The 12,538-nt window shown below is 39.4% G+C and overlaps 1 protein-coding gene across 6 annotated transcripts in view; it reads left to right on the top strand.

The window, feature by feature from the left end:
• Positions 1-12,538, top strand: part of TICRR (TOPBP1 interacting checkpoint and replication regulator) — a 48,324-nt gene that overhangs the window by 22,779 nt on the left and 13,007 nt on the right. For all 6 annotated transcript variants that reach the window (XM_030317377.1, XM_030317378.2, XM_030317382.1 and 3 more), the window contains 2 exons: positions 1,798-1,855; positions 3,439-3,588. In XM_030317377.1, the coding sequence (XP_030173237.1) occupies positions 1,798-1,855; positions 3,439-3,588 (208 nt within the window). The remainder of the gene's footprint in view (positions 1-1,797; positions 1,856-3,438; positions 3,589-12,538) is intronic.

The following is a 12,538-nucleotide window of genomic DNA, read 5'->3' as shown; positions in this document are numbered from 1 at the left end:
TGGGAAAGAAACAACCCCAAGCTTTAAAAACAATTCCATTGTATAGCTGTATCTATATTTTTAGATTATTGTATAGCAAATAATTTAATATAGAGACTCCTTAAGATTATAGTCATCCTCGGGGTGCTTGGGTGGCTCAGTGGGTTAAGCATCTGACTTTTGAATTCGGTTCAGGTCATGATCCCAGGGTTGTGGAGTTGAGCCCTGCACTGGGCTCTGTGTGGAGCCTGCTTAAGATTCTCTCTCTCTCTCTCTCTCTCTCTCTCTCTCTCTCTCTCTGTCTGTCTCTCCCTCTCTCTGTCTCTCTCTCCCATACTCATAGTGTCACTGTAAAATTTTTAAAAAGTGGGGGCACCTGGGTGGCTCACTTGGTTAAACATCTGACTTCAGCTCAGGTCATGATCTCACAGTTCATGAGCTCAAGCCCCACTTTGGGCTCTGTGCTGTCAGCGCAGAGCCTGCTTCAGATCCTCTGTCTACCTTTCTCTCTGCCCCTCCCCCACTCATGTGCTCTCTCAAAAATAAACTTTTTTTTTTATTTTTTTATTAAAAAAAAATTTTTTTTTTGACGTTTATTTATTTTTGAGACAGAGAGAGACAGAGCATGAACAGGGGAGGAGCAGAGAGAGAGGGAGACACAGAATTTGAAACAGGCTCCAGGCTCTGAGCTGTCAGCACAGAGCCCGACGTGGGGCTCGAACTCACAGACCGGGAGATCATGACCTGAGCCGAAGTCGGACACTTAACTGACCAAGCCACCCAGGCACCCCACATTTTTTTTTTTTTAAAGAGCATAGTCATCTTCTAATTTATACGGGTTTTCCTTTACTTTTTTTAGTATAGAAGGTATACATGATCATCGTTAAAAAACTGAAACCTTAATAAGTTAAAAGTTAAGAGTGTCCCTCCTCTTCCCAGGCCCCTTTCTGTATACACCAATAGCACACATCAAAGGTTTCCACATACCTGGACACACGCCTATGCATAAATGTTACAAATCGTTACTAAGCTACTATACTTCTCCTTCCCACCCCCACCACTTTCTCCCATCATGTAGCTCTTTCTGTGTATGTACCGATAAGTCTTCCTTTGTTCTCTATTTTTTTTTTTTTCAACGTTTATTTTTGGGACAGAGAGAGACAGAGCATGAACGGGGAAGGGGCAGAGAGAGAGGGAGACACAGAATCGGAAACAGGCTCCAGGCTCTGAGCCATCAGCCCAGAGCCCGACGCTGGGCTCGAACCCACGGACCACGAGATCATGACCTGGCTGAAGTCGGACGCTTAACCGACTGCGCCACCCAGGCGCCCCTCCTTCTCTATTTTTAAAGGTCTTACTAATCTTTTAGTGTCTGTTGGATGGATGTATCAAAATGTCTTTCATTCTTTATGGATATTTAGGGTGTTTTTTTTTTTAATTTTTTCTTAACGTTTATTTTTGAGACAGAGAGAGAGCATGAAGGGGGAGGGTCAGAGAGAGAAGGAGACACAGAATCCGAAACAGGCTCCAGGCTCTGGGCTGTCAGCACAGAGCCCAACATGGGGCTCGAACTCACAGACCGCGAGGTCATGACCTGAGCTGAAGTTGGACACTCAACCGACTGAGCTACCCAGGCGCCCCTGGGGTGTTTCTTATTTTGCACTACAATGCAGGCTTCAGTGTCCTTGGAACATATATCTGTTTTTGTGCATTTTACAAGTATTTCTGTTAGGGGTTCCGGCAAGTGGAACTGCGAGGGTCAGAGGATTTCATGTGGAATTTTTATTCTTTTTAATGAGTGCCGGTTTACTCTTTCAGGAAGGCTCTCACCTTACTCTTCAGCAGCCTCCAGCCCTGGCAAAAGATACAGTGCAAGGTATACTTTGTCTTCTCGGTGTACGCATATACTGACTAGGATGACAAACTTAGTTTAATTGCATGTATTTAAACAGCTGCATACAGTTCTAAATTATAATTTTATATGATCGTTGGTTAATGAGATACGTCCAGGTATCTTATGTCCTAAGTCCAAATATGTCCTAAGAATATCTTAGAATAAGATATTCACACAGTCTCAAAATAACTGCATTCTGCAAAATCACGGGCCAGAAATCTTTATTTTTTTTTTTTAATTAAGCTTTACACCCAACATGGGGGGTGAACTCATGACCCTGAGATCAAGAGTTGCATGCTCTACTGACTGAGCCTTCCAGGTGTCCCTGGCCTGAAATCTTTTTTTTTTTTTTCTTTAACACCATTATTATGAAAGCCACAGAAAGGAAAAGAGGCAGTGAAACTGGTCTAGATGAAAGCACTTTAAGTGTGACAGTTGAATGCACTATATGATCCCTGCCTGGATCTTAAATTCAGGGAGGCAAGAAGCCATAAGGGATATTGAGACAGTAAGAGAAATGTGAAGATTGGTAGTATGCTGGGTGATAGGCCCTTATTTTTTGTGGTGTTCCTACCTTACTGTGCTGTGTTCCTGGTGGGAAACTGTATAAATGTAGAGAGTGATGGAGAAAACAAAACTTGACAGTTGGTGAATTTTAATGATGACTCTACGTGTAATGAATTAGTCATTGGCATTTTCTGTCAATGTTAAACTTTTATAAACTTGGGAAAACAAACCAACAAATCCAGCTTGGCTGTCAGATCATAAATGAGTTTCAGGCATTTGTTTTTGAAACTCGGGTATCACTGGTGTCCTTAACTTTAATGTCTGTCATTGATCGGTAGATATAAGGGCTCCTCCCAACTTGTGGGTCATGGTTTATTGGGGTTGTATTTAAATGACTTGCTCTCAGAAGAGTTACCGTGGTGAGTGAGTGAGTCGGCTTCCCTATAGGCCATCTTGCTTCGGGTGAAGATGCCATCCTGCTGGCTTTGTCAGGTAGTTTTTGATTGATTCTTCAGCTACTTTCCTCAACTTTAAGTCTATAAATGGTCACACACTCCCATGTTCTGAAGTCAGGAAGAGAATTTAAAATAATGCAGCAAATTCGTGAAATACTCAAATCCACAGAGTGAAATCTGTGGATTTGAGAAGAACACTTTTTCTCCTTGGAGCCGAGTGCAAAGCAGTAAAAAGGCCCAAAGTGAGGAAAATCCTCACAATTCTGGCATACATTAAAACAGACCCTGATCTACACTACCGGCCTCCTGAGGATTGTGTCCATTTTACAATGACGACAGACTCTGATTTAAGTGATGTGGGCCTTCCTTGTGTTCCTGAAAAGTTAGATTTAAATTGAATTTGTAAAAGTAAATAGTCTTTATGTACCATATGAGTATAATACTTAAGAAAATCCTGTTAGTAAATGTGAACATAGAAGCCAGTCTGTAGAATAGTTCCTTAAGCTTAATCAGCTGCTTTCTGTTTTGGATGTCTGTCTTTTCCCAGATATGGCATTTATTAGTGATAATATTTGGTGCTTTTGTTTTTTTTAATGCTTTCAGAAGTGACCAAAGTTCGAAGAAATCTCTTCAACCATGAAATGATTTCTCCTTCAAAGAGATTGGCAAAGCGGGGGTTGCCTAGAAGCCATTCTGTGTCGGTTGTGGAAGGTTTGGAGAATAAACTTAACAACTTGAAGAAGAAGACCAAAGGTATCATATTTTAGGGTAACCAATAGAAGGGGATTCTTGGATCCAAAGCAGTCTTCAGACTCTGTTGCAGAAGCTCATTGATCTCCTCCATTTTCCTCTCTGTGGTTACCATCAGTTTTCCCCTTGGGGTCTCTCTTCCTCCAAGCTTGGGTGAAGACTTAATCCTGGGATCTGGTCAGTCCTCTCCTACCTAGTCACCCCTACAAGTATCTGTTTGACAAACCAGTGAAAAAGAAATGAAGGATAATGACCAGTTTTTTTCCTAGTCTTTTGGGTGTTTTGGTTTTTTCTTTTTTGTTCTTGTAGTAATTGAGTAAAGGATGCAATTCACTGGCCTTCGTTGTATTCATGAAGTGGTGCAACCGTCATCACTAATTCCAGATTGTTTTCATCACTCCAGAAAGAAACCACATATCCAGTACAGTCACTCTCCCGTTTCCCCCAACTTTCCCAGCTGTAGGCAACCACCAGTGTACTTGCTGTTTCTGTGGATTCACTGCTTGTGGATATTTCTTTTAAGTAGAATCATATACTATGTGGTCCTTGTAACCAGCTTCTTTCACTTAACATAATGTTTTCAAGCCTTATGTACAGGTTGTAGCACATCTCAGCACTTCATTTCTTTTTATTGCCATAATACACCATTGTGTGGATAAACTGCCTTTTATTTGTCCATTCATCAATTGGCGGACATTTGAGTTGTTTCTACTGTTCAGCTGTTAGGAATATGCTTCTATAAACACACACAAGATTTCACGTAGACGCGTTTTTAATTCTCAGGCACATGCCTTGGAATGAAATTATAGGGACATATGGTAACTCTGTGTTTAACTTTCGAGGAATTACCAAATTGCTTTCCAATGTGGCTATACCATTTCACGTTCCTGCTGGCGATGTGTGAGGGTTCCAGTTTCCCCACACCTCCCCCCCACCTGTGGTCTCTTTCTTTGATTCTCCCCATCCTCCTGGGTGTGCAGTGGTGGCTCATTGTGGTTATGAGTTGCATTTCTCTGATGACTGGTATTGAGCATCTTATCCTGTGCCTGCTGGCCATTTGTAGATCTACTTCAGAGAATGTCTATTCAAATCTTAGCCCATTTTCTAATTGGGTTGTCTTTTTACTGTTGAATTATAAGAATTCTTTATGTATTCTAGATATTGGGCCCTCATCAGATACATGATTTGCGAATATTTTACCTCGTCTGGGGGTTGTCTTTTCACTTTCCTTGATAGTGCTCTTTGATACACAAAGTTTTTAATTTTGGTAAAGTCCATTTGAAAGCAGTTTGTGAATTTTTGTCATTGCTCATGCGTTTGGTGTCCTAACTTAGGGAAAAAAAACCGAACAGAATCCGCTTTTAGCTTTAAACAGTTACGTTTCAGTCTGATCCATTTGGAGTTAACTTTTGTGCATTATTTTGTGTGAGATAGGAGCCCAACATCGTTCTCTCATATATGGCTATCCAGTTGTTCCATTAGTTGAAATGGCTTCTTTCCTCATTGAATTGTCTTGGCATCTTAGTCAAAGTCAATTGACCAGGGGTGCCTGAGTGGCTCAGTCGGTTAAGCATCCGATTCTTGATCTTGATCAGGTCATGATCTCACGGTTCATGAGATCAAGCCCTACGTTGGACTCTGCTGACAGCACAGAGCCCATTTGGGATTCTTTCTCCCTCTCTCTCTGCTTCTCCCTGTTTGCTCACTCTCAAAAGAAATAAACTTTAAAAAAAAGTTAATTGACCGTATATATTAAGGTGTTAATTTTTTTAAAATTTTATTTAAATCCAACTTAGCTAACATATAGTGTAATAATGATTTCAGGAGTATAATTTAGTGATTCTTCACTTACATATACCATCCAGTGCTCATCCCAGCAAATGCTCTCCTTAATGCCCATTACCCATTTAGCCCATCTCCACACCCAGTACCCCTCTAGCAACCCTCAGTTTTCTTTATTTAAGAGTCTCTTAAGGTTTGCCTCACTTCCTCTTTTTATTTTTCCTTTTCTTCCCGTTTTGTTTGTTAAATTCCACATGAGTGAAGTCATATATTTATCTTTCTTTGCCTCTTTCGCTCAGCATAATACACTCTAGTTCCATCCATGTTGTTGCAAATGGCAAGATTTCATTCTTTTTGATCACCGAGTGATATTCCATTGTGTATATATATCACATCTTCTGTATCTATTCATCAATCAATGGACATTTGGGCTCTTTCCATAACTTGGCTTTGGTTGATAGTGCTGCTATAAACATTGGGGTGCATGTGCCCCTTCGAATTAGCATTTTTGTGTTCTTTGGATAAATACCTAGTAGTGAAATTGCTGGGTCTTAGGGTAGTTCTATTTTTAATTTTTTGAGGAACCTCCCTACTGTCAGAATGGCTACACCAGTTTGCATTCCCACCAGCAGTGCAAAAGTGTTGCCCTTTGTCTGCATCCTTGCCAACACATGTCATTGCCTGAGTTGTTAACGTTAGCCATCCTGACAGGTGTGAGGTGGTATCTCATTGTGGTTTTGATTTGTATTTCCCTGATGATGAGTGATGTGGAGCATCTTTACATGTATCTGGTAGCTATCTGGATGTCTTCTTTGGAAAAGTATTCATGTCTTTTGCCCGTTTCTTCATTGGATTATTTGTTTTTTTGGGTGTTGAGTTTGATAAGTTCTTTACGGATTTTTGGATACTAACCCTTTATCTGATATGTCATTTGCAGATATTGTCTCCTTTTCCATCAGCTGCCTTTTTGTTTTGTTGATTGTTTCCTTTGCTGTGTAGAAGCTGTTTTCTTGATGAGTTTGCAGTAGTTCATTTTTGCTTTTGTTTCCCTTGCCTCCAGAGACATGTCTGTAAGAGGTTGCTGTGGCTGAGGTCAAAGAGGTGTTGCCTCGTGCTCGCTTCGGCAGCACATATACAAAGAGGTGTTGCCTGTTTTCTCTTCTAGGATTTTGATAGTTTCCCATCTTACATTTAGGTCTTTCATCCATGTTGAGTTTCTTTTTGTGTATGGTGTAAGAAAGCGGTCCAGGTTCATTCTTCTGCATGTCACTGTCCAGTTTTCCCAGCACCACTTGCTGAAGAGACTGTCTTTATTCCATTGGATATTCTTTCCTGCTTTGTCAAAGATTAGTTGGCCATACGTTTGTGGGTCCATTTCTGGGTTCTCTATTCTGTTCCATTGATCTATGTGTCTGTTTTGGTGCCAGTACCATACTGTCTTGGTAATTACAGCTTTGTAATACAGCTTGAAGTCCAGAATTGTGATACCTCCAGCTTTTGTTTTCTTTTTTAACATTACTTTGGCTATTTGGGGTCTTATTCTGGTTCCATACCATTTTAGAATTGTTTGTTATAGCTCTGTGAAGAATGCTGGTGTTATTTTGATAGGGATTGCATTGAATATGTAGACTGCTTTGGGTAGTGTCAGCATTTTAACAATTTGGTTTTTAAACTTTTTTATATGTGTATTTATTTTGAGGTAGAGGGAGAGAGGGAGCATGAGCGGGAGACAGAGCATGAACGGGGGAGGGGCAGAGAGAGAAAGAGACACAGAATCCGAAGCAGGCTCCAGGCTCTGAGCTGCGAGAACAGAGGCCGATGCAGGGCTCGAACCCACGAACCGTGAGATCATGAGCTGAGCCGAAGGCAGATGAGCCACCCGGGCGCCCCAACAATTTAATTGTTTTTTGTTTATTTATTTATTTATTTATTTATTTTTAATTTTTTTTTTCAACGTTTATTTATTTTTGGGACAGAGAGAGACAGAGCATGAACGGGGGAGGGGCAGAGAGAGAGGGAGACACAGAATCGGAAACAGGCTCCAGGCTCCGAGCCATCAGCCCAGAGCCTGACGCGGGGCTCGAACTCACGGACCGCGAGATCGTGACCTGGCTGAAGTCGGACGCTTAACCGACTGCGCCACCCAGGCGCCCCTTTAATTGTTTTTTAAATGTTAGGTAGAAGTCAGCAGTAAAGCCATCTAGTCCTGAGTACTTCTTTGTGGGAAGGTTTTGATAACTACTTCCATCCTTTCACTTGTTACATACAGGTTTATTCAGATTTTGTTTCTTCTTGAGTCTGTTTTCAGTGTTTGTGTCTTTGTAGGAATTTGTCCATTTCTTCTTGGTTATCTATTTTACTGTTACACAGTTGTGCACCTTATTCCCTAATAGTCATTTGTATTTCTGCGAGCTCAGTAGCAATGTTCCCTCTTTCATAGTAGTTTGGGTTTTCCCTCTCTTTTCTTGGTCAGTCTAGTTAAAGATTTGTCAATTTAACAAAGACGGGAGTAGAGTTTAGTGATTCTTCATATAAAGCACTGGGTGTTTTATGGTTCTTCTCAAAGAACCGATTTTTGGTTTCATTGGTTTTTCTGTTGTTTTTTAATTCTTGATTTCATTTATTTACTATGTAATCTTTAGCATTTCCTTCCTTCTACTTGCTTTGATGTTAGTTTGATCTTTTTGACCTTTTCAGGTTTAGTTTAGGTTATTGATTTGAGATCTTGTTTTTTAATACAGGCATTACAGGTACAAATTCCCTTCTAAGCACTACTTTAGCTGTGTCCTGTAAGTTTGGGTGTGTTGTGCTTTCATCGTCATTATCTCAAAATATTTTCTAATTTCCCTTGTGATTTTTTCTTTGGCCCATTGACTATTTATGTGTGCATTGACCTTCATGTATTTGTGAGTTTCCCAAATTCCTTCTGTTGTTAATTTCCAATTTCACTCCATTGTGGTTGGAGAACAAACTTTGTATTTTAGTCTTATTAAATTTGAGACTTATTTTATGCTCTACCATTTGACCTATAATGGAGAGTGTTCTGTGTGTGCCTGAGAATAATGTGTATTCTGCTCTTATTGGGTAGAGCGCTATACTAATCTCTGTGACCTGTTTATTTTATAACTGAAAGTTTGTACCTCTTAATTCCCTTTATCTATTTCACCCACCCCTCACGCACCTCCCCTCTGGGGACCACCAGTTCTATGTATTGAGGAGTCTGGTTTTGTTTTTTTAGGTTCCACATATAAGTGAAACCATATGGCATTTGTCTTTCTCTGACTTAGTTCACTTAGCAAAATACCCTCTAGGGCCATTCATGTTGTCACAGATGTCAAGATCTCATTCTTTTTTATGGCTGAGTGATATTCCATTGTGTATATGCCACATCTTCTCTATCCATTCATCTATCAATGGGCATTTGGGTTGCTTCCATATCTTGGCTATTGTAAAGTTGCAATAAACAGAGGTGTGTGTATATCTTTTTGAATTAGCAGTTATCATTTTCTTTGGATAGATACCCAGTAGTGGAATTGTACTGGTGAATTATATGATAATTCTGTTTTTAATTTTTAAAGGAACTGTCATTGGGCATTAAGGAGGGCACTTGTTGGGATGAGCACTGGGTGTTACATATAAGTGATGAATCACTAGATTCTGTTCCTGAAATCATTATTACACTACATGTTAACTAACCTGGATTTAAGTAAAAAATAGTAATCCAAAACCATAAGGTTTAGAATCAAGATATGTATGTATATATATATTAAAAAATCAAGAATTTCGTCTACAAAAAAAAAAATAATAAAATAAAGGAACCTTCATACTATTTTCCCCAGTGGCTGCACCAGCTGGTATTCCCACCAACAGTTCCTAAGGGTTCCCTTTTATCCACATCCTCACCAACATTTGTTATTTCTTGTTTTGATACTAGCCATTCTGACAAGTGTAAAGTGACCTATCATTGTAGTTCTGATTTCAGTTTCCTTGATGATGAGTGATGTTTGAGCATCTTTTTATGTCTCTGTTGGCCATTTGTATGTCTTTGGAGAAATAGCTGTTCAGGTCCTCTGCCCATTTTTTAATTGGATTATTTTTCTGGTGTTGACTTGCATGAGTTCTTTATGTATTTGGGATACTAACCCCTTATTGGATATGTCATTTGCAAATATCTTCTCTCATTCAGTAGGGTTGCCTTGTCATTTTGTTGGTTTCCTTTGCTGTGCAGAAGCTTTTTATATTTCAGTGTAGTCCTAAAGGTTTATTTTTGCTTTTGTTTCTCTTGCCTGAGGAGACATACCTAGAAAGAAGTTGCTGATGTCAGGTTACTGCCTGTGTTCTCTTCTAGGATTTTTATGCTTTCAGTTTTCACATTTAGGTCTTTAATCCATTTTATTTTCATATATGGTATAAGAAAGTGGTTCAGTGTCATCCTTTGCACGTAACTATCCGGTTTTCCCAGCACCATTTATTGAATAGACTCTTTTCCCATTGTATATTCTTGCCTCCTTTGTTGTAGATTTACCACATAAGAGTGGTTTAGTTCTGGGCTCTGTATTGATTCTTTTGATCTGTGTGTCTATTTTTGTGCCAGTACCATACTGTTTTCATTATAGCTTTGTAGTATATCTTGAAATCACAGATTGTGATACCTCTAGATTTGTTCTTTATCAAGATTGCTTTGGCTAATTGGGATCTTTTGTGGTTCCATACAAATGTTAGTATTTGTTCTAGTTCTGTGAAAGACGCTGTTAGTATTTTGATAGGGATTATCTTAAATCCGTAGATTGCTTTTTGTAGTATGGAAATTTTAACAATATTAAATCTTCAAATCCATGAGCATGGAATATCTTTCCATTTATTTGTGTCATCTTCAATTTCTTTTATCAGTGTTTTATACTTGTCAGAATACAGGTCTTTCACCTCCTTGGTTAAGTTTATTCCTAGGTATTTTATTCTTTTTGGTGCAGTTGTAAATGGGCTTTTTTTTTCTTCTACTTTGTTACTAGTGTGTAGAAAGGCAACAGATTTCTGTATATTAATTGCAATCCTGCACCTTTACTAAATTTATTTATCGGTTCTAGTGCTTTTTGGTGGAATCTGTAGGGTTTTCTATATATAGTATCATGTCATCTGAAAATAGTGACAGCTTTAATTCTTCCTTACCAATTTGGATGCCTTTTATTTCTTGTTCGATTGCTACAGCTAGGAGTTCCAGTGGTACTGTGTCGAATAAAAGTGGTTGATACTCTTGTCTTTTTCCTGATCTTAGAGGAAAAGCTCATTTTTCACCATTGAGTATGATGTTAGCTGTGGGTTTTTCGTCTATGGCCTTATTACTTTGAGGTATGTTCCCTCTAAACCTACTTTGTTGAGAGTTTTTATCATAAATGGATGCTGTGGTTTGTCAAATGTTTTTTCTGTGTCTATTGAGACGATCATACAGTTTGTATTCTTTCTCTTGTTCATGTGAAGAATCACGTTGTTTTGCAAATATTGAACCACCCTTGCATCTTTGGATTAAATCATACTTGTGGTGAGTGATTTTTTTAATGTATTGCTGGATTCGGTTTGCTGATATTTTGTTGAGGATTTTGGCATTTTTGTTCATCAGAGATACTGGGCTGTAGTTTTTTGTAGTGTCTTTGGTTTTGGTATCAGGGTAATGCTGGTCTTGTCAAATGAATTTAGAAGTTTTTTTTCCTCTTTTATTTTTTGGAATAGTTTGAGAATTAGGTTTCTTTTAATAATTTTTATCACTTTGTTGACTGTCTCATTTTGTTCATACATTGTTTTACTGATTTCTTTATTTCTTTGTGATATTCTTGAGTCATTGAGGACATTTAGAAAACCTGATTTACTGTCCTTGACCAGGCATTCTGATGGGTTTTCTTAGTGATGGTCTCCATCAAATTCTTCTTTTCCCGTGGATGGGCTCTATGTCCCTGTTCCTTTGTATATTTTGTAATTGTTTGTTGAAGATTAGATATTCTGACTATTATAATGTGGCAACTTTGGAAACCAGATTCTCCCACTCCTGAGTGTTTGCTCCTCTTCGCATATTGAGGACTTCAGCTGTCTCTGTTTTCCAAACAGAGACATGTAGTCCATATTGTGTGTGGTCACCGAAGTTTCTGTTATCTCTGGTTTGCCAGTAACCTGACCAAGATTTCCTTAAATGTCTGACTCTAAAAAGGGAAAAACAAGAAAGTATTCTTGTCCCTTTAAATATTCCCATAGCCATCTTGGGAAACGCAGCTGCCTCCTGGAGGTCCCAAAACCAGAGCAAGCGTCTGCGCCCGCCCATCAGGGGTCCATCAGATTAACCACACAACCCCAAGTTTGGAGGACAAGGTGTCTGCCCTATCACCAGCCATCTGCTCCCGGAATGTGGGCCCCTCTCCCCACAGCTGCGGTGAGGCTGGGGAAAGGAGATCAGAGCTTCATGCGTGGTGTTCCCTTACCAAAAATCAGCAGCATCTTCCTTGCATAAATCATGTCCCTCATTGTTGCAAGTAGCTCCTTGGGTTCCAGAGTTCCAAAAATACTTGATTCTGATCATTTCCCACCCCCCACTCCCCTGCCAGTTTACTAGCTGTTTTGGTGGAGAGACCAACCCCTAGCTTCTTATGGCACTATTTAGTGTAACATCACTCCCTCTGGGGATTACAATTCCTATCTTCTAAGAGCCTAATTCAGATTAATACCAACTTCATTTCAACAGTATTGAAAAACTTTGCTCCTATAAATACAGTTCTGTTTCCTACCCCCTCCTTTGTGCTCCGTTGTTATACACATTACATCTTCGTACACTCTATGCCCCTCAACATCAATTTATAATGATCACTTTATTTTTCAACTCCTAGGAGAAGAGAGTTACAAACGGAAACTGCTTCTGTGCTGTACGTTGTATTTATTTATCTAGTTCCTTCCCTGGTGCTCTTTGATTCTTCCCATGGATTTGCCTCACTCTTGAGTGCCCTTTGCTCTCAGCCTGAAGGACCCCCTCTAGTATTACTCATGGGGCAGGTCTGCTACTGAAAAGTTCTGTTTTTTTGGGGGGGGGAATTTGTTTTTAACCTGGGAATGTGCTAATTTCTCCCTCATTTTGAACAATAATTTTGCTGGATATTCAATTCTTGGTTGAGTCTTTGCCCTTTCAGTGCTTTTC

Source organism: Lynx canadensis, chromosome B3 (genome assembly GCF_007474595.2).
Source record: "Lynx canadensis isolate LIC74 chromosome B3, mLynCan4.pri.v2, whole genome shotgun sequence".
Taxonomy (NCBI): Eukaryota; Metazoa; Chordata; class Mammalia; order Carnivora; family Felidae; genus Lynx; species Lynx canadensis.
This window is presented reverse-complemented; position numbering and strand designations above follow the sequence as displayed.